Genomic DNA, 26,932 nt, shown 5'->3' with positions numbered 1-26,932 from the left:
TTTAGAATACTCAGGTCAACCCATAAAACAAGAGTTGCTGGGCTGGAGATATGGCTCAGTGGTTAACACCATGTGCTGTTCTCCCCAAGGGTCCCAGTTTGGCGCCCAGCACCCACACTGGGTGGCTCCTAAGCACTTGTAACTCCAGCTTCAGAGGATTTGGTGACCTTGACCTCCAGCTACCTGCACTCATATGTACATTCTGACACACATGTACACACATGCACTGACATACATGTACACACGTGCACTGACACACATGTACACACATGCACTGACATACATGTACACACGTGCACTGACACATATGTACACAGCTGAACAAATGATAATGGAACAACAATAAAGACCCCTCAAGAGGTCCTGAGCATTTTCAGTAAAGGGAGACTGCAAGCTATAGGCACTAATTACCACAGCCCTTTTCAGAGAGAGATTCTGTCATAGGCTCCAGGCCAGACACTCAGGCTCCTATCTCATTATAAGTCTTTGGACCACAGTGGCTGTGTATCTTACCATGTGCCTCCTTCTCCATACCCTCATTAGACTGTCGAATCGTAACACCTATGCTGGATGCTGCAAAGGCGACTTTTGTCTATGCAGCTCTGCACCTCAGGGGCTGTTTGTTAAACTGTGTTTGCCAGGTGTCTGTCTGGAAGATGATTGCAGCAAATGGCAAAATACAAATGGTGCATTGTCTGGGTGTCTGTGTGACCCTGTAAGGAGGGACTAACGGATGACTGGGCACAGCATCATCTACTTCCTGTGCTCTGTATAAACGTTGAACAATAACTCTCCATGGAGCCTTTACAGCATGAGGCTGGAGAGGTGGCCCCATGTTAACAGCACTTCATGCTATGGCCTCACATGGAGGGAGGCTCACACCCATCTGTAACTCCAGGTCCAGGAGAGCCAATGCTCTCTTTTGACCTTTTCAGGCAGCAGATACCTATACATATGTACATGCAGGCAAAGTACTCTGATGTGCACAATAAATAAATCCCAGTATTTTAAAATTAAAACTTTACAGCATCTTTAATCCTGGAGTGGAGTGATTTTTAAACATCTGGAAGGAAACTAGCCTCCCAATAGAGATATCTCTACAAGGACCAGCCAGCAAGCTTTCTGTAGACCAACTTCTGCTTTCTGAGCTCTTCCAGGAATCTCACAAATATGGACAGCCACTAATGCATGCTGAGCTCTGGCTGCTTGTCAAAACTACAGATTCTCACTTCTATCTCGTTTTCTTGCTACCACAAACAGAAGAGAAAAAGACACATGTAAAAATTCTGGGCTCTAGACAAGGAGACAGGTGCCAAAGCTTAGTGATCTACCTGGGGCCACCCAGAAGGCATGGGCCAAGACCCCAGGGACAACTGGGGGCCATGATCCAGAATCCCAGGCAGTTCAGGGCTCTTTTTCTTTGTGTAAGATGAAAATAGTCCGTGTATAACTCTGACTCTTCGAGATGATGTAGCCCTGAGTTGTTTAATTAGCATCACACTTGTTGTCGATATCACACATGTAGCCCATATCACACATGTAGTCCATATCACACATGCAGTCCATATCACTCATGTATTTGATATCACACATGTAGTACATATCACTCATGCAGTTAATATCACACATGTGGTCAATATCACACATGTACTCCATATCACTCATGCAGTCCATATCACACATGTAGTCCATATCACACATGTAGTCGATACACTTGTAGTCCATATCACACATGTAGTTGATATCACACATATCACACATGTAGTCAATGATTGCAAAAGAAATTGTACATCGGGAGTCAAGCTCAAGCACCAAGGTGAAACCTCTCCCTGACACACAGCATGTGATGCAAGAGGGTAGGCTCAAAGGGGAGAAGGCTCCTCACTTCCCTGGCTTGGCCTGTCCAAGCCTCTCATTCAGAAGGAAGGAGCTGCACCCATAGGCAAGGTCTGAACTACCCCAAAGACACCTGGGAATTCCAGAGATGCTGGCTGCCCTGCCCTGCCCACTTCCTGCATCTCCCTCTCCCTCTCCCTGACATTTCCATTTTGTGGGCTCTGACCTGCCAAGGCTTGATGGTCTACTTTTCTTTCCCATCTGCAGTCCCATATGGTACAGATTCTGGCTCAAGGAGAACAAACCTTTCTTTCTTCAGCTGGCTTTGCTTGCGGGCCCCACTGGCACTGCCTTCTCATTTAAGGCAAGCTTTTTCCACTTAGGGTCCTAACGGGCTTTAGAGGCGATGAGTCAGCAGTTTTTACCCCGACTCAAACTTCCCCCTTTGTGTTTTTCCTTCTTGATCTCTTTTCTTTGCAACAGCCTCTTACATCTCCCAGCTCTGAAATCGGGGTGACCTCCTGTGTACCAGTAAGTCCAGTTTGGAAGTACAGGGCCTCAGATCCTGGATTGGTTGGTTCCTGTGTGGGCTGTCATTTTGCACTAGCAGCTGAGAGAACAAACCCCTTCCACAGAAGCCGGTGCCCCTTGCACCGACACTTACACACCGACTGTTCCAGTGCCCTGTATACCTCGATGCTGGCATCTACTCAGGGTAGGTGGAAAGCTACAGAAGTGTCCCCTTCTGAGATGATCTCAGCTGGAGACCAGTGCCCAGTAAGGCAACCTTATCCTGCAAAGATGCTCCACCCCCACACCCTCTCCTCAATAACCTGCCCCAGGTCTTTGGGGAAATACCACTGGTCACCAGAACAGAGGCAGTGTGCCCAGAGTGACAATCACCTCTGAGATCAGACATTCGAGCCAAATCCCAGCTCAGTCAGTCTGTCAGTGTGACCGAGAGCACGGTCTTAGCCTTTCTGGGCTGAACTTCTCAACCATAAAACGGAGCCACATCAGCTTTCCTGCAGATGTGAAGACGGAAAAAAACTACCTAGATGAGTCTGAACATAGCTTACATTTGCCGTTATTAGTCATGAGGCTTTCTGAATGAGGCTGGATTGCTTGTTTAACATCCACGACAATCTTCTAAACCTCTTATCCTCCAGGGCCCAGGGAGGATGCCATGTAATTACAGATTCAATAGGCTGAATGACAAACTTTGCAGAGCAGATTAGAGTCCTATGAAAAACACTTTCTATGCTACTCTGCGGACAGTTCTTCTGTATCTGCCTCCTCCTCTCCTCAGGAGAACCCCCAAAGGCAGAAGTCCATTGTGGAGTTGTAACAACTTCCTCATGAAGCAGGCTCTCCCTCTTAGGGAGGGCGCTGCACAGGCTGGGGCACGCGTATGCTTTGGAGTGAAGGGAAAGGCGTCTCAGGTCCGGCAGATCCACGGATGAAGGTCAGCCTGTGATCTGCAAGTACGTTAGTCTGAGAGGTTCTGCCCACTCCTGTCTCCCAGAGGAGGATGGACACTGCTGGTAAGGTGACTGGCTCAGAACTCAGGATTCATAGTCAAGCCCCTAGTCTACCACTGTGTGTGTGTGTGTGTGTGTGTGTGTGTACCACACATACTGTGTATACACACTTAAGAGATTTAAGAGAGAATAGAGAGGGAGAGAGAACAGAGATCTAAGGTCTCTCTTTTCTCCCAGCTCATGGGAAACAACCACCATTTCCAGACAAACGGGAGTAAAAGCCAGGCCAGTGATCTGTAGCAGCAGCCCCTTAAGCATCAATTCCTACAGTAAAACGGCGGCATCCCAAGGACCAGATGTCACCTGTGCATGCTAGTGGGATCCTCCCAGGATAGAACCCCTGAAATGAGGGTGGCTGATATATTACACAGGGCTCTGGTGCATCTTCTCTCCTCTCTGGAGACAGAGAGACAGCTCTCCTTGGCTGCAGACACCACCAGCATCCATCTCAGGAGTGAAAGATGGAGCCTTTCCTCCTCTGATCTGGATATATCTGGGAAGGGGCAGTGCTCAAGCCTCTCTGACCTGGAATGCTTCCTTTCAGGGTAATGCCATCTCGGTGGTGTGTCCTGGCTCTAAGGATGCAGACTGCAGAACTGTGAGGTATCCATGGAGAGCTGACTGTCAGCACGCCAGGACAGCATGTGGCTGACACAGCGGGAGAGGAGAGAAGCAGCGCTGGGAGCTTGCGAGTAGAGGACTAGAGAGTAGCGGCCATGATCAAGTCAGTGCTATGACAGAGGACGGCCCAGCTACTTATGCAAACACCAACTCCACCACCCTCATCCAAGAACAGAGGAGGAGAGGTCATCTGGGAAGTCTTTCCCAGCTTGGTGGGCCAGTGTTCAGAGCTGAGGCAGAGCCACAACAAGGAGGTGTGAGGTGTATACAGGATGGGGCTGCAGCCTTGTTTTCAGTGAGGAGGGGACTGTCTCCAGGCATTCACGATGTGAGGGGCAGAGAAGAAAGTATGGATTCCCTGGTTGCAGTCCAAGGAGCTCAACAAGGAATCTGGGAGGCTCAAGGTGGAGACAGCCAACTAATACACAATTAATAAAAAAGAAACAATATCAGGGAAATGTCCTCCCCTGCCCCGGGTGTGCACAGGCATGTGGAAGCCAGAGGCTGACACTGGGTATCTTCCCCAGTGGCTTTCTACCCTATTATGTTGAGACAGGCATCTCGGCGAGCCCCGATCTCTACAGCTCAGCTATGCTAGCTAGCTGGCAAGCCTCAGGGATCTTCTGGACTGCGTCCCACAGAGCCGGGCTTACAGGCACACACCATCATGTCCAGCTTTTATGAGGGTGCTAGGGACTGAAAACCACCTCCATGCTTCATGGCCAGTGCTCAACTGACTGAGTCGTCTCTCCAGCCCGGCTTATCTTTTTATTTTCATTTTTCTCTTTTAACGCAAGAGAAGTGCGGCCTTATTTTGTATTTGTTTGCCACTGATATTTATTTACAGACATTTGGTCTTTTACGAATTGTTCTTCTGACCTACAGGGAGTCTGGTTTTCTGATTCACTTGTTTTGGGTCTCCAATTGTCTCGACAGTCTGTCCCTGGCTCTAACGAGATGGTGACACTTCAGAATATCAGAGCACAGGATTCTCAAGGCTCTGGGAGGACCCAGGTTCCACCAGGGATGGGTGACAATGTCTGCCACCCCACCACAACCCTGTGCTCCATGTTCTCAAAGCTTCTGGGAAACGAGATGCATGCCAGTGTGCAGGGCACAGGACCCTGACTGAGCAAAGTCAAGCAGGCCGTGTGACAGCCTCACTGACACATTCCTCAGGCGTCTGTCCAGCCTGTCAGTGTGGGTAAAGCACGCCCACCCGCACTGCTTCAGTCCACACACACACACACACACACCCCTGACCCCACCCCGCCAGGGCCTGGCTCTCACTGGTCAGTTAGGAACATTCTACTCAGCTGGCCCCGTGTTTTTGTTTTCTCCGCTGTGTGGAGATATATCTATCCAGAAAAGCATAAACTCATCAGCCTTCTAGGTTCGTGTTAATGGCAGACCAGAAGTAGATAGATCCTGTCTGAAAAGTGAATGGCCGACCATAACCCACAGCGTTAGCCTGGAAGCCTTGGGAAGCCACACGCTCAGATGGTAATGTTATGTGAAAAGGAAGGGGTGGGGGTGATCCCGGCCTCACTCCAGTGTCAGCTTCATGGTCTTCTCTTCAGAAGCATCATCAACACAACACTGATCCGTTAAACTGGCACTAATCCCCATACATTATCAAGATTCGGTGTGCTAGGGCCAGTGAGATGGCTCAGCAGGTAAAGGCACTTGCTGCCAAGCCTGATGACCTAAGTTTGAAGCTGAGGGCTGACCCTGTGGGACAGAACTGAGACTCCTAAGTTGTCCTCTGTCCTCCACACATGTGCCACGACATGAAATACACACACACACACACACACACACACACACACACACGCACGCACATGCACATGCTCCTGTTATTGCAATGGGGCCACTCATTGCACGGTACCACCTTGTGATTCAGCAAAGGCCACCGCCAGATGCAGCCCACCCAGCTATAAATCTCCAGAATCATTCGTCAAGACAAGGCTTTGCTTTATAATCCATCAATTATAAGAGTCTGTTTATAGAGATGTATGATGTACTAAGACCGCAAGACAACAGCTAGCCCTTCCCTGTGAAGAGCACAAACTCAGAGCACTGAACTAGCTCCCTCCCCTCATGACTCACATGAATCCTGCTAGCGGTGGCCGTATGACTTTTTTTTTTTTTTTCTGTCTGAAATGGAAGAGATATACTCAAAAGATCTAAGACCAAGTCTACTTTTCTCCAGTGGGCTGCGCTTGTCCCACATGGGGTTCTGCTTTGTGGAGTCCCAGGGAGGGCTGAGACAACCACACCTGGGCCACACACCATGCAGCTCTGACAACTGCACTGTCCTCATTACCAATCCTCAGGCTCAAGTTTGCCACAGCTCTCGAAGTCCTGCCTGCGGAGGTCCCATTCCAGCATTGCCTTAGTAGAAAACTCACCTTCCCCGGGGACACAGCCAACAGCAGAGCAGAAGTGCTCAGTTGCTTGAACGCTCACAGGAACTTTGCTTGGTGAGCTTCCCACACTGGTGGACTCATAAGATAGCCCCCTCAGCCATGGCCCAGGACAGCCATTCCGCTTCCAGTCATTGTTACTCTACCCACGCCTATCCCCAACAAGGCCCTGGCTGTCATCATGGGAATTAAGAACATGGAGTCAGACTGTCTGATCCATGCAGCTTTTTTTTTTTTTTTTTTTTTTTTTAGGAGCTAGAGAACCCTAGACGCCCTCTACTGTGAAACTTCATTCTGGTGATAACATAACTTTAATTTTCTAAGCTTACAGTCTCCAAGGGAATGCAAGATCACTAGCAGGCCCTGCACAGGGAAGTACCTGGCACCCAGCAGTGCTGTGTGCACCCTGGGGACAGCTGAAAGCTGCTGTTGACAGCTGGTGGGATGTCAGATCTCTGTCCCATGCATATCCACTAGAAGACTTGGGGCAGCAGTATTCTAGCAAACTTAACCAGTGGTATCTGGTTAGCGTCAAGGGTGCCTATAATGACTACACTTTAAGATGTGGCTCTATACCACTTTGGTGACAAGTAGGGTAAGTGACATTCCCCAATTCATCCAATGAACTATAGCCTCTTTTTACAAAAAGTACTTCAAATGAAACAAATAGAGTTAAAAACACATCCTCTGGCCACCTACATTGCTTGTATGCAATGTGGCCCCTCAGGGAGAACTAGGTTTCTCAATGACTGTTTCTGCATCTCAGAGTTGATGTAATTCTTTGCTTAAATCTTTGACTATATATTTGAAATATATTTCAATTCTTAAAAAAAAAAAAAAGATGTGGCTCTATGCCAAACATTCATTCTGCTGAGAATGATAGGTCTAAAAGGATCTGAGGCACAGTCATGTGACTAAGTCCTGACAAATGGCTTTGCCAGGGGGCTTCTAGCATAGCACCTTCTTGCTCTTAAAAGCAGACACGAGATGGCTGCTTCCTCTTCTGAGTACCATTCCTGTGGATGTGGCCCATCTATGTGATGGCAGAGGGCCAGCCCTCTGAGAGCTCAAGGAAACAAGTGTATGAGTTCAGGGCTTCAGTGGTGCAGCTCAGCTGCCCTGCCCTTCCTCAATGAGACCATCAAGTCCACGCATCTGTCTTTCCCCTTCTCTGAACAGTCCAGGTCCCCCTGGAATTGTAGCCATAGTCATGTAGAAAGTCCTTTCAGCACTTGAACGTACAGGTTCCCAGTTAAGACACTGAGGCTGGTTGGTCTACAGCCCGGGCTCCCTCCCCCTTTCTGAGGTATCAGGCATAGGGAACAACCATCATCATTTCAGCCTCCTAAGAGTTGTACAGTGTGACAGCTGAATTCATTTTCTTTGGGGCCATTGCCACTACCTAACTCTAGAACACCTCACCGTCTTCAAATGAACCCATACCCAGTAAGCCACAGTTCTGTATGGCTTCTCTTCTCCAGACATCAGTGGCCAGTGAGCTGCTTTCTGTGTACAGATTTCCCACAAATGATACCAGAGCCATAGCTGCTGGTGCCTGCTTCCCTTATTAGCAAAACGGTTTTCAAGTTCACCTACCGTAACGAGACTCAGTCTTCAGTCATTCTCTTGGTTAGGTGATATTGCACCATATGGATGGAACACGCTCTTCCCGTTCATCAAGATAGATACTTGGCACAGTGTCACCACTAGCTCTTATCGACAATGGTGTTGTAAACATCCACAGATGGGCTTTTAGTTGGTTCCTTTGTTTTGAATCCTCAGCGGTGAACACCTAGGGGTGGGTCTGCTGAGTCATGGGGTCGTTTAGCTTCTGAGCTACCAAACCACTGCCACGGGTGGGGGCCTCTTTGCTCTGCTGTGCTTATGCATTCACGGTGGTAAGGAATGTGATAAAACTGACCACCTTTGCCCTTTTTAAGTGTACCGCTCTGCAGTGCTCAGTCTTCACAGTGAGAAAGAAGACAGAGCTCTGGGTCTCCTGCATTTTGAGCATATGAGACTATACTGAACACTCCCTCCTCATTCTCCCCATACTCTCCCTGACTTCCATTCTACTTCCAAATGGACAACTGGGCCTGCCATAGACCCACCAGTGGAATTCTGCAGGCTGAGTCCTTTCACCTCCGGCTTCTTTCACTTGGCACCGTAAGTCAAGGTCCACTTGTGCTGTGGCAGTACCTTGTAACAATTCTTTGTTTTAACTCTAATATTTGAGTGTATGTTCTCATAGAACTATTATTTCTTGGGTACAAACAGCCTTTCTAGGTTGCAACAATGAATGAAGAGAGGGGACATGCTAACTATACATACTCCTGGGGCAGCGTCCACAGGTACAGTCACTGTCCTGTGAAAGGTAAGGATCCTTTTTTGTGTGTGACATTGCTTTCAATCTTCCAGTCTACAATAATTTACCTTTAATGACTAAACCCTGTCCCGAGGGATGAACATAAGCAAAATCAATGACCTCTTTGCCCCAAGAAAGCTGAGCAACAACAGCACATGGCCAAGAAGGTGAAGAAGGCTCTTCTATCTTTAAAGAGTCAGCTAGGCGTTTTTTCAGTGCTGTGCAATAGGAAAGTTGAAGCCAAGAGGTTTATTTAAAGGAGTTAAAAGGCTCACGTAGACATAAGGCAGTAGGCTCAACCAAGGCTCTTGTTTCCATGTAGTTATTGCTACATATTTTATTTTATAACGTTAAGCTGGAGAGTTGATTTAAGCTTGGCTCACATGTTTATGGTAAGCAGATGTTCCTGATAGACAGGATAACTCTAGTCTCCATAAACATGAGGGTATGGAGAGGCCAACCCTCCTGTGGACATACGTTAAAAGCCTCATTGCTTTCTTCCCCTCCACCTGCTGAGAGGGGGCCTCCGGGAATGGAGGTTGCAGCTGGTTCCTAAGGACCACTGAGAAGCTGATAAACCACTTCTGGTTTCCATACCTGGTATGGAGCCAGATGTTATATAAATGCTGCTTCCTCAAAGCTCATTACCAGCAGTGTGGCCCCAAGGAAAGCTGAAACTTCACACCTCCTTTCTCATCCCAGACCCAAGGAGTCCAGCTAGAATCCTGTGATTTATGAGAGCCCACAGGCTCGTCACTGTGCGGAGACACTTTGATTCCCTGCACAACTAGCACAACTCTCCTGGGCTGCTCACCTGGATGAGAGGAAACGGCCAACTCTTGCCTGCCAGGGCTGTTTGCCACACATACCCTGCTCTCTGCTCACAGGGGATTCTGACTAGAACATCTTCAACGTTCTTGTCTCTCAGGCTAAAACTCATGCTCCATGTGTTTTGAAGGAAGGTTTAACTTCTGCTGTGCACAATGAAAAGATGGGCACTGGGTGGGGCTGAGAATCACTCAATGAAGAAGGTGCAGCCTTGAGTTTTAGATGGTTATAGTCACTCTGGAGAGGGAGATGAGTGTGGGAACCCAATCCATTACATTTGGTCGCCTCTAAGAAACAAATCACACTAAGTTAAATTGCCACCAACTAACATGTGGGCTGATACACTTGTCTGCAGGTGGACTGTCCATCACTAGGTCTCGTGGGCAGATAGGGTGACCCCTCACAAAGCCATACCCTTTCATCTGCCCTCAGCAATCTATGTACAGCTATGTGTGGTTTCCTGAGGCCAACTGTCTCAGTTCTTCCTTGACACACCCCAAGAGCCCAGAACTATGTTCAAATGCTGCCTTAGGAATGAATCTAACTAAACTAGGTTTCTCAAGATGGGCAAGTGGCTTACAAGGAGGATAACCTAAATGAGCACTTGGGAGCAGAAAGGAAAGAAAATATTCACATCTGAGTTCATCACCAACAACGTAGTAAATGCCAATGGTCTAATTGGGTCTGACAAGATGCAGTCTGCCTCCACCAAACCTGAAATTACCCAGAAGGTCATCAGAAATATAAAATCACATCCTCACTAACGGGAAACTCCACCACAAGGGTGGTAGGACCTTGGAGATATTAGCTGATGGTACTATCAAGTTCTAGTGCTGATTTCACTATTATCAATTAGGTTGCCTTCTGTTTTGTAGATGTTTGTGTGTGTGTGTGTGTGTGTGTGTGTGTGTGTGTGTGTTTGTCTAGCAAAAGGCTATGTTTGGAGCCAGCCTAGACTTCAGGGTGAGGCCTTCCTCAAACTCTCAAACAGAAGGAATTCAGAAATCATTCTTTAAAACTGATGGGGCGTGAGATTAAAGTGTAGGGCCACACCGTCAGCACAGAACATCCATGACGCCTGGAAGACAGGTTGCTATGGCGCTCAACCTGGACAGCAGTAAAAGCTGGCAGAGGGGCTCCTTTGCCGTGGGAACTTCATAGATTACTGTACCACCACTGCCTTTGGAATGTCAGTGGGGTGGAGTTTTCCAAAGAACCTATGTTGAAGAGCTAGCCCACAGTGTGTCAGAATGTGGCTTTGTGTGTAAGTACCATCAATGCAGTTTTGATTTGTTAAGTGAACTCATAAAACCTTGGGTGAGTCCTACTCTACCATGGCTAGTAGCCTTTTGAAGATGGAATTGGACAGACTTGTGACTAGTAGACTCCACACAGGCAGGGCTGGAGTTCTGTCAGCACACTGATGAACCATCAGAAGCTGAGGGTACTGGGGCAAATCCCTCCCTGGCATGTCAGAAGCAGTGTGGCTGCTGGTACTTGACCTCAGGTTCTCATAACACAAGATATCATAGTGTTTAACATACTCAGCCTGCAGTGCACTGCCATTACAGCCCAGGAAACTTAAGAGAGACAGACAGCTCATCGCCATGACAGTGGACCCATCTGTGACTCTGGGCAGTAGCCAAGGGACAGCCTGAAGAGTCACTGAGGCAGACAGACACCACACTGCAGCTCTCTTCTGGATGCCAGCAGATGTAGCTTAACAGAGTGCAGCTGATGCTCTGAGCTCACCCTGCTGCCTAAAGGAGGTATGGAGCCAGTCCTGGCTCAGCCAACCTTCCCAGTAGTCACAGGTAAAATGATGACTCTCACCTGTCCCTCGCTGTTATGCAACTGGGACACATTGCCCTTGTTCTATCTACAGACTTAGAATGAAGATGTACCAGTCTCACCCAGGTCACCCTAAGGAAGAGCTGACTGACGGGGGCTACTGCCCTCCTACCAACAAACACTTTCCAGAAAAAAACTGAATGAAAGATGGATTTTGTTGCAGTTTTGAAAGCTCAGTTCATCAGCGAGGGGAGGGCGTGGCAGAACAGGGACCTGTATCACGGCAGCCATGAGACAGAAGGAAAGGCTACAAAGCCAGCACAGGGACGGTACCACGGCCACGGTCCACAGCTCCCTCCACTTCCTGCCCATCCTCCATCAGCAGGCTCCTCGAACACAGCACGCTGCCCAAGCATGGGGCTGAGCTAGCACACCATCCCGCAAGCACTGCACAAACCTCTCCTTTTACGTTGTTTATGTCATGTGTTCGGTCACGGTGGGTGACAGGGAGGCTAACAAATGCACCATCTTTTCAAAGTTGAAGGACAGAAAATACATTTTCAGGCGGATATGAGATGAAAGAATTCATCCCCAAGGGGCCGTCTATCCTAGTCCATTTTCTGTCACTACAGTGTCGCCATCTAATGTTAAAGAAAAGCGCCTTTACCTGGGCTCATGGTCTAATCCAAGGTCAGGGGCTGCGTCTGGTGAGAGTTCCTAGGAGATGCAGGGCAGCTAGGGAGTATCGGACATTATCACTCCATTCTCTCTCTGTCTCTGTCTCTCTCCCTCCCCACCCCCTCTCTCTGTCTCTTTCTGTCTATGTCTCTTTGTCTCTGTCTCTCTCCTGTGTCCTGTCTTGTCAAGCCACTGGAATTCCATCACGGGTCCAGGCTGCAACATACCAAACCACACTCACCTCTTCAGGCCTGCTAGTCTGACCACCTTTCGACTTTCTCACTGTCTCACAGTGGAGGCTGAATTTCAACACATGAGTGTCTGAGGGGCATACTTAACCCATTTTCAAGCTCAGCTCCTTCACTATAGAGGACACAAGACAGAATAAGTAAGTGGACATCTACAGTGGACCATAAAGTAGTTCATACCTTTGAACCTCTTCAAGACTATGGACTGTAAACAACAAACATAACTATGCTATGCACGAGGGGGCTGTAGTCCCTGGAACGCTAGAGCCCATGCTGGTGTGAGCGAAGGCTAGAGGTCCCTCTTCACGTGTCTGTGCTAAGTGATATCATGTTTCTACTTCAAACAGGCCGTGTGGGAGTATTTACCTCACAAAACCAGCAAGTGCTACAAACGGAGGCTGGGTCCTCTGGAGGGGTGTGATTAGGCAGTTCCCAGCATGCTATACCGAGAGTCCAGAGACAATCAGGAGCTCAGAGAGAGAGGCAATAGCAGGAGCGCACACACACACACACACACACACAGGGGGAAGGGGTGGCTCTGCGTGCTGAGAGGACAGAGAGAATAGAAGGAACACCAGGAGAGTGGTCTTAGAACAGTTACAAGGTTCTCTCTTATTACACCTTATTATTTTATATGTATGGGCATCTGTCTGCATGTATGTATATGTACCTTGTGTGCCTGGTGCCTCTTGATGTGAGAAGAGTCAGCAGATCCCATGCCAGAGTCATAGATGTTTGTAATCCTCCATGTAGGTGCTGGGAATTGAACCGGGTTCCTCTGTAAGAGCAGCTCGTATTCTTAACCACTGAGCCATCTCTCCAGCCCTGATTTTCATGGTTTTGATACATTCCGTTTCCCTTAAATGTACCATCTCAATACAGTCTGATGACATAAGGCATCACTTTGAAACCTCTGGAGAATTAAAGATTAAGGGAGTAAGGGACGCACAAACTTACTTCAGGAAATAATTATCAGGGAGGCTGTGGGTTCTTTGGGTCACATAACAACCCCCTCGGGGCTCTGAGTGTTCATTTTCTCTGTAAATCCCTGCTCTGCCTTCAAGAGGAAGAAGGAAGCCACCAGAAATGAGTCAGTAAACAGTCTTAAATGTCCAGGAAGTGCCTAGAAAGGAGTTTGCAGACAGACAGGGTGCTTATTTTCATATTCGGAGAACATTTCAATCAAAACATGCAAGAATGTAAAAGCTTAGGACTGTGAGAATGTGTGAGACCAAACTGCATGTCCAGTGCCACACCCAGGAGGATGACGATGTATTTTATACACTCTGAAAATAAGCAGGCTTTTCCATATACAAAGTGAAGCCAGCCAAGTCTCCTGGAGCCTTGCTGAAAACTCATCTTTCACCCTCTCTTTATGGCAAAGGTGCAGAGTAAGAGAGGATTACGGATTTGAGAAGAACAGATTTTCAGAACTAACTCGCCTTAGACAGGGAAGGATCCAGACTGCCCTCTGTGTAGCCGAGGGGCTCCTGGGCATCTCGGGCTGAATTCTATGCCCCTACTAGATATGCATGAGCTAGCTGGCTGACCTCCCTAAGGTTTGCTTTCTTCACCCATGCAGAGGCCATAGAGATACCGAGTCAGCAAGTGTCCAGCCCCAAACGGCAGCTCAGTGGGGCAGCACAGCCTGGAGGCTGATCTTGAGGAGCAACGAGCCAGCTGCCTGCACTCTGCCACTTATCTGTTAGTGCCCACGGAAGCTGAGTCTACTCTCTGGAGAGTTATGGAGTGGGTATTCTGGAGTGGGGACAATAGCCGACTCTCAAGCAGGGAACATAAGAGAGTAATGAGAATCCTGTATCAAGGTGCCTGGAATGCTCAGGAACAAGTAGGCCCCTTACACACCACAAATTAGCAATGGTAAGTCAGTGTGGTGGCACACACCTGTGAGTCCAACACTCAAGCGACAGCAGAATTGTGAGTCTGAGGCCAGCCCGGATTGTAGCAACTTATACCGTCACACAGGGCACAAGGCCTGATGCCTGTATTGGCAACACAAGTCAGCAGTGTGATAGTCACAGATTTCTCCCCTGCCAGATATGCTCCCATTATTATAGGCTCCCATTACATGGTTCAGCCTACACTGGTGAAGAGCCAAGCCAAAGCTAATAGACCCACAAGGAACACAGCCTTCTGACTTCAGGAAGGCATAACGGAGATGCTTTGGTCACATCTATGTAAATCTGCTATCATCTTGCTTCAAAATCCCAAGCTCTACAGAGGTGAGGGAGCTGACCCTGTGGGCTGAGAAAGATGCTGTAACCTAAGGCGGGCGCATCCAATTTTTCTCTCACCGACACCCATTCTCCATTATTTAAGCTGCTCATCTCCTCCAGCTATTCGACTTCACCTCATAGGACAGTCAGGAAGAAATGTTAGTGATAGTTCTGTCTTGCTCCTGCACACAGAGATAACTTTGCACCCTCCAGAGTTTAGAGGCTGACCACAGAAATAAGGGTTCCCTTATTCCACGCCTCCTTTCGTTGCCACTCCCCCTCTCCTTCCTGTTATAGCAGAGACACTGTCTGCAGTCAAGTTCTGAGCAGAGAACTGGACTTGTGACGTTCTTCCACGTGGACGTATTCAGTTGTGTCTGTGGTGACTATGCTATGACAGGGTTACTTACAGCGAGCCAAACTTTGAGATGAGAAACTTCAAGGAAAACCGGCAGTAAACAGAGAGGGGTGACCAGAATCCAGAACTCAGGAAGGCTGTGGCAGAGATGTCACTGAAGGGACACATCTGGCCACTTAAAGAGTAACTTATTAACTACAGACCTGCCTGCAAAGCATTTCTGAACTCAGAAGTTCTCTATGTAAACAGCTAAAATTCCACTAGTGTGAGTGATCATGGGGTGTCCAGGAATTTCAGTCTGCAGCCCTAGAGAGAGCTCTTGACCAAAGATAGGCACTACACATGTCTCTAGACTGGGCAGAGACCTGAGCAGAAAGATCCATCAAGCCCAAGAATCAATTTCCTCTATTCTAGCATGGTGACCTGCCAGGAGAGGTGGAAGCTATGTGTACCATCATAGTCCCAGAGGAAAGTACCACAGGGTAAGGCCCATGTTCCTGCTTAGCTCCTAGGCTCAGCAGCCCTGACTCAACAAGAGGGCAGGGTGCACAGGGAGGTGGGCCAGAGGGATGGCTTCAGATACACCGGCTCTCTCCAACTAGCACAGAACCCTGCATCATGATGGGAAAGGAAAACACATGGCACAGGGGCTGGAAGCCCAGGAGTTCCCAGAAGCACAGAACAGACATTAATATTTAACCGAGTGGTCATTTCGTGGTCTGCTCGAGTCGCGGCCTTTCCTCACCTGGTGCTTTCCCATTCTTGGTCATCTTTGTCTCTCTCTTCCTTCCCATCTCCGGTATGTGGGTGTTTCTGCACAATCCGCATCCCGCCGGCTTTCACTGAAATACAAACAGAGGCAGGGGTGACCAGGGTAGAGGTGCATCTGCCTGTGGATCAGGTGGAGAGCCACTGTTATTGAGCGACAATCATTAACACGGGAGGGTGGTGTGACATAGAGGAGACTGGACACAGTGGAGCCCTAAGTGCCCTCGTATATCTTGTGAGCTCCCCAAGGCTCCAGTGTTCCATTCTGCTCACCTCTCAAGTACTTTCTAATAACAGAAGCGCCAGCAGAACACAAGCCACGTGACAAACTGGCTATTGGATTAGGGTCTGTATGTCATACAGATGTAACACAGGCCACTTAAACCCTGCCTGTTGATCTTAGTTCTTCAAGTGCCTGTGGTTTGGACGGGGTGACATAGTCACAGATGCCCAGGAAGTTCTAAGAATCTGTCATCTCTGCCTTCCTAGCACCGATTACAACATGAATCTTGCCCAGCTTTTTAGGTGTGTCCCAGCAATCTGAACTCACGCCCTCAGGCTTCCAAAGTGAGTACCGGACTGAAATGGTATTCCCCGATCCAGATGGGCTCTTTTCAAGAATCTGCTAGTGGGCCATTCTCAGAGCCCAGATAGGGCCTACAAAGCCATTCAGAGAAATCCTTCCCAAACTGGGTTATGGAGGCTCTGTTGGCGGATGATACTTTCTTTTTAAAAGCAGCTTTATGGAAACAGAACAGCTTTATGGAAACAGAGTTCACCCGTTTAGACTGCCTAACACAGCCTGCGTTATGTGTGGCCATTGCTATGACTGCGTTCATCACCCCCTGCAGAAGACCCGTACCCATGGACAGTCTTCCTATCCATCCCTCCTTGGCTCCTGGTAACCATCAGTTAGACGTTCCTATTCTGGACATCTAGGGTGGAGAAGAAATCACAAAACACACAGAATTTGGTCACTGGCTCTTTTCCTGGGTTACCCCATGTACTAGGCTTCCTCCTTCCTCCTCTGCAGGGACATACCACATTTTGATTTAGCCACTCAGTAGGTGGTGGGCATTTAGGTGGTTGGCAGCTTGGGCTGTTATGAGCACTGAAGCTCTGGATACCATTTATATCATTTTCTCTGTCTGTGTGTTTGTTTCCTTGGATCTGTATATAGGAATGGGGTAGTTGGGTCCCACAGGAGCTCTGTATACCCCGCTGAGAAATCAGGAGGCATGCACCAGGATGAGCCCCCAATGTCTACACGTGCATCCACACTTGATCCTTCTAACTGTAGCCTTGACAGTCAGTGTGAAGTGGGATCTCTTTGTGCTCGGATCATTACTGACTAATGTGATTATTTTATAAGGAGGGAGGATTGGATGTGGAGATTCTAGGATGGGAGGCATGAGAGGGTGGGAAACGCCAGGTAGGCAGAACCAAGTGCGTGAGTGTGGAGGCCAGAAGCAGACCCTCAGTCTTTTCTTTCTCCACCTGCTTTTCTGAATCAGCCAAGTTCTGAGAATCAGTCTCTCTTCCCTCCCTAGCAGTGGGATTACAGATACGAATTAGCTTTGATGTGGATGCCAGGAGTCTGAACTCAGATCCCTGGGCTTCCAGAGCAAGCACAGTACCAACTTGGCCATCTCTCCGGCCCCAAATGGGCCTAAGAAAGATTTTCTGAGCATCCATCATGCCGGCGTGCATCAAGAAGCTTTTTGGTGGAATGGAGTTGGAAGTCACCCCAAATGTATCTGACACCAAATCCCCCCAGTAATCCTGGGGTTCATGTTTTAGTAGCAGTGATCCACGACATGGCTTGCAAGTGCTGGCTCTACCCTCATGCAGCCTTACATGGTGGTGTGAAGCTGAAGGTCTTTGGAAAGCTGATCTGTGTAAAGACCCCATTGGAGGCCCGTGCTTTCCTGAGTTGAGTGGTGAGCACTGTGGTAGTGAACAGAGGGTCTTGTGGGTCGAGTTTAAACTACCTTGGCTGTATCTAGCCATTAACAGCCATTGACCTTCAACCTCTGTTTCTAACCTAATGTTCTCAAGACTTGGATAATTCTCTAAGAATGTATTCCTTAGCAGACCGGTAGCCTCTACCAGACCTAAAGCCAAAGACTACAGTAACATCAACAACCTACAGGGAAGATTTCCCACCTGTTCAGCCACCAACTTGACGCTCCCTACCAGGCATCTGCCCATTGTACTGACTTATGGCTTTCTTCTGTGTCTACAAAAGCTTGTCACCTCTTTCACAGGGGTTCTATCAGTCACCCACTTCTGTGTTCCTGAGACAGTTATGCCAATCTGGTCCAGGATAACTGTTTTCTTGTTTCCTTTAAAATGTAATTATTCTTCATCGCCAGTACTTGCCAACACACAGCTCCAAAGACACTGAAGCTCCTAAAATAGAGACCTCTAAACAAGGACAGGAGTGTCCTGCTGTGGTATTCTGTTGCCCGCAGAGCCCCTCCCTTCCTCTTGAGGTTAGCTATCTATGCTTCTACCACAACGTTGACAGCTTGTACCCCATGGAGTGGAGCAGTCAGCTTGTCTTTGCTGTTCCTCACTTGGATGGGTCCTGCTGGGTCACACGGACAGGCAAGTTTACAGTGGACAGGGAGGAGCAGCTGAAGGACTTCCCAGGCTTGGACTCTGATGAAAGAAAGGGACACTGGCTTTTCATGATTAGCAGGCAAAGGAGCTGTCCCCAGAAGGCAGAAGAATGGACCAGTGGATCAGAGGTCTGTACACCGGCTACTCTGTGGTGGAAACTAAAACCTTGGTGTCTCATCTTTTAATATGGGAACACCAAGCTACTTTGAAAAAAAAAAAAAAACAACCTCTTTAACAATACTCTCAGAAATTTACCTTTTATTTCAACAGTTGATTTTTAATAACTTTACTTCTCTTTAAAGAGCTTAGCTTTGTCTCCATATCCTTGAATCTTATTTGTTGGTGACTTACTCTTCCCTAGTCTCTAATCATGCATTTGTTTCAGGCACACCTGTCTTACAATTGCCTGTCCAGATATTCAGCCATCCGGGGTCCTGTGTGTCTACTCTTGCTGTCTGCCTGTCTGCTGTTCTTGTTCCTGGGTGAATGGCTGTGGGCCATGTGCTGTCTTCCCTGAACTTATTAGGATCCTATGGGGTCCTGGTGCAGACAGGAGCTCTGTGGCGAGGAAGCAACTATTTTTGTTCAGGTTCTGTCACCCTTCCGATGGGTTTCGTAGCATGGAAGGGCCACAGATGTGATGGTTTGAATGTGGCGTGTCCCACAGGGCTGTGTCTGGAGCCCTTGGACTCCAATTGGTGGCTCTGCTTAACAAGGCGGTGGAACTTTGAGACACGGTACCAAGGTCTTTAACCTTGAATATACGAAGCTCAAGGGGGTAGGGGTGACACTGAAGGTGTTATAACTCAGCTCTGGTTCCAGTCCTGGGCACCAATCTGACAAGAATGAGAAGCGTTCACTACACCTCCAGTCACCATGTGTGACTGCCACCATACCTCTTTGACTTCAAGAGTCTGAGACCCTGAGCCAAAATTAATTAGAAGAAGATGCTTCTAGCAGATCTTCTTCTTCTTCTTCTTCTTCTTTTTTTTACAGACTAGAAACGCAATGGACATACCATATAATGTATATTTCAGCTTAACCTCCACTAAGATCATTCCTGTGTTTACAGATTCTCCAACTTTTGACTCCCATTCAGAGCCTGGGCTAATGGAGGACAGCTTCTTGCTGTCTCACTGCGAGGTTGGACAAGCCTCTCCCCCACAAAGTTTGACCTCTAGGCTTCCAGCTCTATGCTGAGGTCTGGTGTCCTACACTTATGCTGGGGTCTGGTGTCCTACAGTTATGCTGGAGTCCTATACTTATGCTGGGGTCTGGTGTCCTACCTACACTTATGCTGGGGTCTGGTGTCCTACCTACACTTATGCTGGGGTCTGGTGTCCTACATTTATGCTGGGGTCTGCTATCCTACACCTGGCCCACTAAGGCCCAAGTCTCATGTCTCATTTTGAGATCCTTTTTTTGTTGTTGGTCCTTAAGGATTTCTTTAACTTTGAGTTTAGACTAAAATTTAAAAAATTAAAAAAAAATGCAAAATCTAAAGAGCACAAAAGAGCCACCATTTGTAGGGAAAATTTTAACCTAAGGCTTCTGCCCCACTGAAATACTTGGATTAAAACTCTGTGGTATGTTAAGATGTTTTTCTATCTGAGAATAATGGACTGTTTTCACAAAATGAAGAGTCTAAAACTGACCCCTAAGTGGTTTTTAGAATATACTTCCTTCCTCCTGCCCAAGCCCACCAGAAACTGATGAAAGATGCTGTTTTATCATGAAAGACACACAGTGAAGTACTAATTGTCACCGCCTGAACATTGTAACGGTGAAGTAAATATCACTAGCTACAGACTGAAGATTGTGATGGTATTAGGCATCAAGGCCTCTAAGAGATAAGTTAAAGTCAAAGATGATCCCAAGGCAACAGAACTTGTGCCCCCGGATGTACATTCATAGAGAAAACCAGCACTGTCAACACCTTGATCTTGGATTTCCAGCCTCCAGGACCATGAGAAAGAAATGTCTATTGTAGGAGCCGCCCATCTGTGGCATTTAATGGTGTCTTTGGAAGATTTCAAATATGGCAGTTCATAGATACTATAGTCTCCACAAACTGCCTGCAAGTGAAATGGGCTAGTTCACAAAGAGAAAGAGAGCTGGTAGCGAATGTCAAGGTGACGTCTCAAAGACCCCATCTCTGGAGGCGCCGCCCCTGGAACAGCCTGTTCACTCCCCGCAGAAGCTCTCGGTGCCAGGGCTCAGTCACCTAGCATCAGCACTGACATTTGATTCCGTTTCTAAAAACGATGAACTTCATTAATCCATCTCAGTACGCTTGTGATTAACGCAGCAATAAAAGTGGCAATGTTGACCATAACTCAAGGCCGAGGCAGATTCAGTTTAGCTTGCAAGAATGTGAAAAGTTATGACAGCATGTTACAATGGTTCTATCAGCTTATCTAGAATTCTGTTTGAGAAACTAGAAATCTGTAGAATCATTTGTAAATGTAGGTTTTTTTTTTTTTTTGAAAAAAAAAAAAAAAAGGAAAATTCAAGATTTTGGGGGGTGGCTCTTACTGAAATTAGAGTCACATTTGAAGAGTAACAGACTCCTTTCAGTCTGACTGTATTGCTGAGGTTAAAGGCCTTCAGATTCAAACCTCGGCTCTGCATACACTTGTGTGTACGAATGCATAAGCATGCCTGGCCCTCTGTGCCTCAGGGGGCCTCCATCTGTGAAGAAAGAGTGACAAGTCCCTCCCTCTCAGTGACACCGAGGATAACTGAATTAGCTCCCGAGGCATCTCTTGAGAGAGTCTGGCATACAAGATGTGCTCCGCTCTACCAAGTAGGTGCTGAAAGTGAAAATTCAGGGCTCAGAAAGGTCTCATGTACTCAAATCCTCTGTGCATGAACATCTCACTGTGGAGGTAACAACTCCTAGGGAAGGAGACCATTGTGGTACTGATGTGATCACTGGCAATCATCGGACCTTCATCAGGACACCAGCACTAGGTTAGGGACTCTTCCTGAGACTCCCAGATCCTGGGTAGGTCTGCCATCTCTGCTCTTTCTTTTACTGCCATGATGTTCTAGGCATCGACCTCACCTCACCTCACCATCACCACACTTTAGTGCCCTGTGACAGGGCCTGAGACATGCAGGACCAGGACCAAGCCAGTTTCTCTCAGGGGCACAGCCTGCAAGAGGCACAGCTGGACCAGACTGATCTAGACCATTAATCACTGGGGAATCCTTTCAAGCATAGCGTCGAGACAGACTGTGGACAGGTCCTGATCACTACATTACCTGTAGGAGGGAAGAAAGTTAGAAATAAAAAGTGATCTGTAGATTGCCTGTCCTAGCAGAAAACGGGGTAGACGAAGCTTTTTTTTTTTTTTCCTTTTTGGTCAGACTGGCCCTGGAAACAAATGAAGGGGGCAAGTGACTACCTGCCATCCATGGACCAAGCTCCCCTCAGCTGTTACAGTGTGGAACATTGAGAGGGAGTCACTGGCAGCTATCGCTAAAGAGCAACAAATGGCTGGAAAAGCCTGCAGCGGGGTGGTGGAGTGGGGAGAGAAAGTCCTTCCAGGACCCTGCAGGCACTGGGCACAGCATCTGATGGGGAGTTGGGGACAGCTGTTTGTAATGCACACCAGTGTCTCTCAAGCCTGACTGCAGATCCTAAATCGTGCAGGCCAAGGGCAGCTGCCTTTGTAATTACTAGAGAAGGGCTGTTGACATGTTATCTATAAGGAGGCTAATTCACCCTTAAGAGATGAAGGGTTTTTGATGGTCGTTTTGGTGGAGAGAACACAAGAAAACAACCTGCACGTGTAGGTTAGATTAAGCCCAGGCAGTGCACTGCAGAGGCACGTGTGCAAGGGGAGGTGGAATCAGAACTCCCCTGGGGTAAGTGAGACAGGAGCATAGATAGAAGGGAACAGGAAATGCAGTCTATCTTAGTTAGGAAGAGTGACTCTACTAGTGAGAGACAGACATCACCGGGCAAGTGGTACAGAGTGTCTGGGACTCCGTGCTGCAGGAAAAAAGCAAACTTCAATTCGTCTGCTCACATGCTGTACCTCACAGGGTTGTTTTCACACAAGCGAATATTCCCTATGTCCATGAGAAGTTGTCTGATGTATGGATGGGAGACAGCCACCAACCCACATCAGGACACAGAGTGGATCTGCTGCAAAGAAAAGGACATGCACAGAAGGCTCCAGAAGGGATAAGTAGCCAGAGATGTCGAAGGAGCAGAGGCAGCACCTATTACCAGAAACCACTCACAACAGGGTCTTCTGCCCCTCAGCATGCTGGGAGTGAAAGCAGAGGGCTCTTGAGCCTTTCGACTTGTGGTCAATGGCTGGCTCATTGGCTGAGCATGGGTGCCTTCATCCCATGAACATTACAGGAAGCTCGCTACCGTAAAAGGCAGATTCACCTTCCATTTACAGCAACAGGACACTCTGGATAATCCAAAAAACTTCCGCAAGAAAGTTCTTCAGGGTCAATGATCATGCACGGGCTTTAATTCGGTCCTGAAGCCATGTCTGAATGATTAGTGTAATGGGGCTGGATTATCTGTGTTGCTGAAACTAGCGAGACGTCTACTTCCCACTGTGCTTGACACACACACAGCCACGTTTATGTTTCCTTTGGCTCCGTTCTGTGGGGGATGTGAGAACAGCTTTTGGGGGAAAGACACAAAATTAGCAATGGTGGCCGATGGGATCATATCATGAGATTTGTGAGACTTGACTTACTTATAGTTTTGGCTCCCCTGGGAAATGGGTGCATGAGGCTGGGGCTATAGGCCTGAAACATGCATGTGCCAAGCTCTTCTTTATCCAGGTCACATGGGGACTGGCAGGGATGAGTCACCATGAGTAGTGTGGGCCACTGCACGGCTGGCTGCTGAATGCCACTTCTTAATACATGGCTATCTCAGTCAGAGCCCTGAGGGGAATGCTCCCGCCCTGTCTCTCCACACACATTTTCCAGTGAAGAGCAGCAGGCGGGCTTGCTGTTAGGGAGATGCGTGCACACTACAATGAAATGTCACCTCTCACAGAAAGGTCTCTGCAGCACCGTGTCCTTCCGTCCTTCCCTCCACTTTCTTTTGGCAGGTCCTCCAGTAAATCCCACAGCTTCAAGAGTGACATCCAGGGAATAATGACACGGTCAGAATGCGAAGGTGCCAATCTCCAACAACTAGCTCTTAGGCGTTAGCAAGTCACCTCAAACAGCTCTGCCAGAGGTTTAAATGGCACCGTCCACAATATCTCGACATCGACATCGGACCATGGTAGCGAAAGTGCCAAGCACCTATTTACATTGTAACGCGGACCAGGTTCTAATTACTGTTTCCTCCCTTCTGACTCTGCACCATCCAGCCCCCTGTGCAGTGGGGAAGAGAGGGAGGCTGCAGGTATGGTGGGAAGTGCACCCTGAGGAAATGCTTCTGGACCTGTTTACTGAGTGTCTGTTCCAGGCACTGTGCCAGCTGCCCCCTCCCCAGAAGGTAAAGATGTTAGTAAGCCTGGAAACCAGAAGAGTAGGAGACAGTAGGTGGAGGAGCCATGAGGGAAACGGGGACCCTGTAGGGACAGGGGAGGAGGGTCGTTAAAGAGAAAACACGAGAGTGGACAGCAGAAGAGCGGTGAGAGGATTTTATTATTTCCAATGAAAGATTTAAGCACGAGTCTGGTACACAGTTTAAGCACTTAATGAAAGTGTTCCCAAAGTTTTTAAGGCGGTCCTTTTGACTTATGAACTGTGTTCTTGGCAAACCTTTATTCTTCGTGACTAGTGGGTGGCCGTTTCTTCTTTTAAAAGATATTTACTCTCCAGCACTGCTGCCAGACAGATAAAAAACACCCTAAGGCCTCCCTGACACAAACAGGCAGTGCCCTCGGTCTTCTTTTTTTTTTTTTTTTAAGATTTATTTTATTTATATGAGTACACTGTAGCTGTCTTTAGACACACCAGAAGAGGGCATCAGATCCCATTACAGATGGTTGTGAGCCACCGTATGGCTGCTGGGAATTGAACTCGGGACCCTTGGAACAGGGGGTCAGTTCTCTTAACCACTGAGCCATCTCCAGCCCCTGCCCTCGGTCTTCTGTGGATAGGGAGAAACATGCACACTAGGGGCACTGCTGAGAACCAGTCACTGCCTTCCCACCCACCCCTCTGGGCTCACAGGTCTAGCTGGCCTTGGGATATGCAGCATGTGACACTGACAGCTACTCTCCGGCCAGACTTTTGGGTCAGGTAAATGACCTAAGGTCACATGAATTTATCTGTTTGATTAACTAGAGGAACAAACAGAGGCAAAGAAGCAAGAGATACAGCCCCAAGGCTGGGCCCAGCCGCGGGTGGCTGACATCCCCAAGGTTGGCCCAGAGATCCACCGTCTGCTACAGCCTCTAAATTCAGGTGAGAAACGCAGTCCCAGAGGAGCCCAGTGGTGCTCCCCAAGACTCTAACAACATGCGCTTGTGGCTCTCTCTGCAGGCACAAACAATGTATTTCATTTCCAATCCAAAAGCCTGTTTACAAACTAAAGAAAAATCAGAACTCTCAAGTCAAACTTCCCCCATGTGTGTTTTTCTTTCTATGATCCTAAGATGTCCATATGAATAGTCTCTACATGTAATTTAATTAGTGCTATTTTGATTCAATGTCTTTCCAACAGCACACACTAATGAACTCCTTATCTTGGGAGAATCAGTCATGTGATCCTACTGTGCAGGACACACCAAGCAGCTCAGAGCCACAGGCAGGTAGACACAAACTACTCCTTTAGGAATTAAAGGTCAAGGTGTTCCTTAAAGGAAATGTTTGCTGTTGTTTTTTTTTTTTATGTATTTTTAGTAGATTTTTTTCATACACTATAGTCTGATTATGTTTTTCTTCTCTCCAACTTTTCTGCCAATTCCTACCCACCATACCTCTCTCTCTCTCTCTCTCACAGAGTCCACAAAACCACAAACCAAAATACACAAGCAATAGACTAGTAAGATTTTTAAAAATGCTCAAAGAAAGCCACATGAGACAGGAAGTCTACAAAAATACCACTGAGTTCGTTTTGCGTTGGCCATCTATTTACTGGGGCATAGGGCCTACCCTGAAGTGTGGTTTAATATACTCAGTGAGACGCCACTGGCGAAGCAAGCCGGTACCAATTACGGACAGACTTGGTTAGGGATAGGAGCCAGTATCTTAAAGGTAATCTTTCCACAAGTTGGTTTGTATTGTAAGAAGTGAAAATTGAACCCAGAGCCTTCCATACTCTATCATAGTATCTTACACTGAACACAGACTCCAGTAGCTATAACTCCTAACCTCAATTAGTCGAGTTGAGAAGCACTGTCACAGTGAATCAGCTTTGAAATGCAGCATACTTTAAAGGCAGTTTCCTCTCTCCTCCTGTTCTCCAGTGGGGCCAGCAGCTGGAGTGTCTAAGTTTTTACTACAGAAAGATGGTACAGATGTGTCCCTACCCCACACAGTCCTCCAAGGTCTGCAGAGAGAAGCCCTGGTTTTATACCACAGGAGACTTGGCTTCTGGGACCCACGGCCTCCAGGCTGGCTCTCTGTGGTGCTTCCACAGGTATCTCTGCCACCAGAAAGGGCAGCAGAAATGCCAACTCCTCCAGCCATGAAGGAACAAACAGGAACTGAGTGGAGGCGGCTGCCCAAGGCACACAAAGGTTGCTCACCATTTCCTAAGAGAGGTGGCTTTTTACTGGACTGAACTGCCAGTAAAGAGAAGTTTTGGCTCAGAAGTTCAGGGTTTGCTTTAAAAAAATACCGTTTTAACCACTTTCAAGAGGGAGTTGGATGCGAAAATTAAATGAATAAAGGAAGTCATGCCGGGTGATTAATGATCATAATTATTTCCGCTTCTTTGGTCTGTCAGTGTGAAATGCTGTCAGCCCACGATTAATCATCATGATACAACACTACCTTTTAATTGTTGGGGGTCTCCCACGCAAACATCTGTGCAATCTCATAAAAACTGCCTACTTTTGAGTTTTGACTTGTACAACTGGGGTGTCCCCGCCGGGGAGGGCTGGATTCCGCGCCCCGCTCACCTGCACCCCGGGCCCGCTCACCTGCGCGCCTGCGCAGCGCACAAGCAAGGGGCACCCGGGCACTGGGACCCCGATCCTGCCCCGCCCCCGCCCGGCGCCCCAAGACAAAGTGCAAACCAGTCAGTACCGGCGGGCGGGTGTCCAGCTTTGGTCTCAAGCTTTCCTTCTGGAGGCGAAGACATGGCGCCGCTGGTTTTCGGAGGGGCGACGGCAGCGGCGGGGTGGGCGGCAGAGCGCGCGCGAGGACTCGGGGGTAAGGCGTGAGGCGCGCGCCGCTCGGGAACGCGCACTGCCGCCCCGGACAGGGGGGCGTGGCTCCAAACGGCTGCGTGGCACGGCCCCGCCCACCCGAGCTGTGCGAGCCGCCTCGCCTCGCCCCGCCCGTCCGTGTGGAGCATGCGCAGCGGCCAGCGCCACGTACGACTCCAAGGCTGTTGTAAGGGAAGGATGACAGGGCGCGAGTGTACGTGAAGGGCGGGACGGCCCTGCGATCGGCGAGGGGCTGGACCGGTGGTGCACGTTCACTAGCCAAGCTGTCACTGAG

General features: G+C 48.3%; 1 protein-coding gene across 1 annotated transcript in view; it reads right to left on the bottom strand.

Annotated features, from left to right (window-relative positions):
• The window catches only part of Dap (death associated protein), a 49,626-nt gene extending 22,911 nt beyond the window's left edge, over positions 1 to 26,715 (bottom strand). The window contains exons 1-2 of the mRNA XM_021183854.2: positions 26,516 to 26,715; positions 15,675 to 15,771 (exon numbers count right to left, since the gene is read on the bottom strand). Coding sequence (XP_021039513.1) covers positions 15,675 to 15,771; positions 26,516 to 26,570 — 152 coding nt within the window. The 5' untranslated portion in view covers positions 26,571 to 26,715. The remainder of the gene's footprint in view (positions 1 to 15,674; positions 15,772 to 26,515) is intronic.
• Positions 26,716 to 26,932: the final 217 nt, after the last annotated feature.

Source organism: Mus caroli, chromosome 15, assembly GCF_900094665.2.
Source record: "Mus caroli chromosome 15, CAROLI_EIJ_v1.1, whole genome shotgun sequence".
In the NCBI taxonomy this organism is placed as follows: Eukaryota; Metazoa; Chordata; class Mammalia; order Rodentia; family Muridae; genus Mus; species Mus caroli.
The sequence above is the reverse complement of the archived record's forward strand: the minus strand, read 5'-3'. Positions and strand labels throughout refer to the sequence as shown.